This window comes from Microtus ochrogaster, chromosome 1 (assembly GCF_000317375.1).
Source record: "Microtus ochrogaster isolate Prairie Vole_2 chromosome 1, MicOch1.0, whole genome shotgun sequence".
Classification (NCBI taxonomy): Eukaryota; Metazoa; Chordata; class Mammalia; order Rodentia; family Cricetidae; genus Microtus; species Microtus ochrogaster.
In genome coordinates this window covers 47384067-47384552 of record NC_022009.1, presented here as the reverse complement: position 1 = coordinate 47384552, position 486 = coordinate 47384067, and the positions used below count along the sequence as shown (strand labels likewise).

General features: G+C 47.9%; 1 protein-coding gene across 16 annotated transcripts in view; it reads right to left on the bottom strand.

Annotated features, from left to right (window-relative positions):
* Klc1 (kinesin light chain 1) overlaps positions 1-486 on the bottom strand; it is a 54229-nt gene that overhangs the window by 21060 nt on the left and 32683 nt on the right. For all 16 annotated transcript variants that reach the window (XM_013355723.2, XM_005343585.3, XM_005343587.3 and 13 more), the window contains exons 10-11: positions 221-270; positions 73-140 (exon numbers count right to left, since the gene is read on the bottom strand). In XM_013355723.2, coding sequence (XP_013211177.1) covers positions 73-140; positions 221-270 — 118 coding nt within the window. The remainder of the gene's footprint in view (positions 1-72; positions 141-220; positions 271-486) is intronic.

Below are 486 nucleotides of genomic sequence, written 5' to 3'. Positions count from 1 at the left end.
ACCGCCCGGCTTCGATGACTATGCTTTGAGGAAATAGGGGACCGTGTGTCTGGATTTGGCGGGCAGACTTACCTATCCACTTTGCAGGCTTTGTACCAGCCACCGTACTCTCCAAAAGACGCCCCGTCCTTCTGCTTCCCCTAATTGCAACAGAGAATTAGGATGAATGCAGACTGACTGCAGTCCATCCAATCAGAGCCCTCACAGTGCACAGCCTTACTTTGCACTCTTCCCTCTCCTCGGCGTGCATCCAGATGGGCTTGTTCTCATCTAGGGAAGAAAACACAGGACTTTTTAAGTTGAAGAATAAGAAAACTGGAGCCAAATGTGATGGTGCACACCTTTAATCCCAGCACTTGGGAGACAGGCAGGCAGAAGGCTGAGTTCCAGAACAGCCTGGTCTACAAAGGAGTTCCAAGAAAGTCAAGGCTACATAGTAACCACTGAGCAGATGACTTCTTTTTTTTTTTTGTTGTTGTTTTTTTG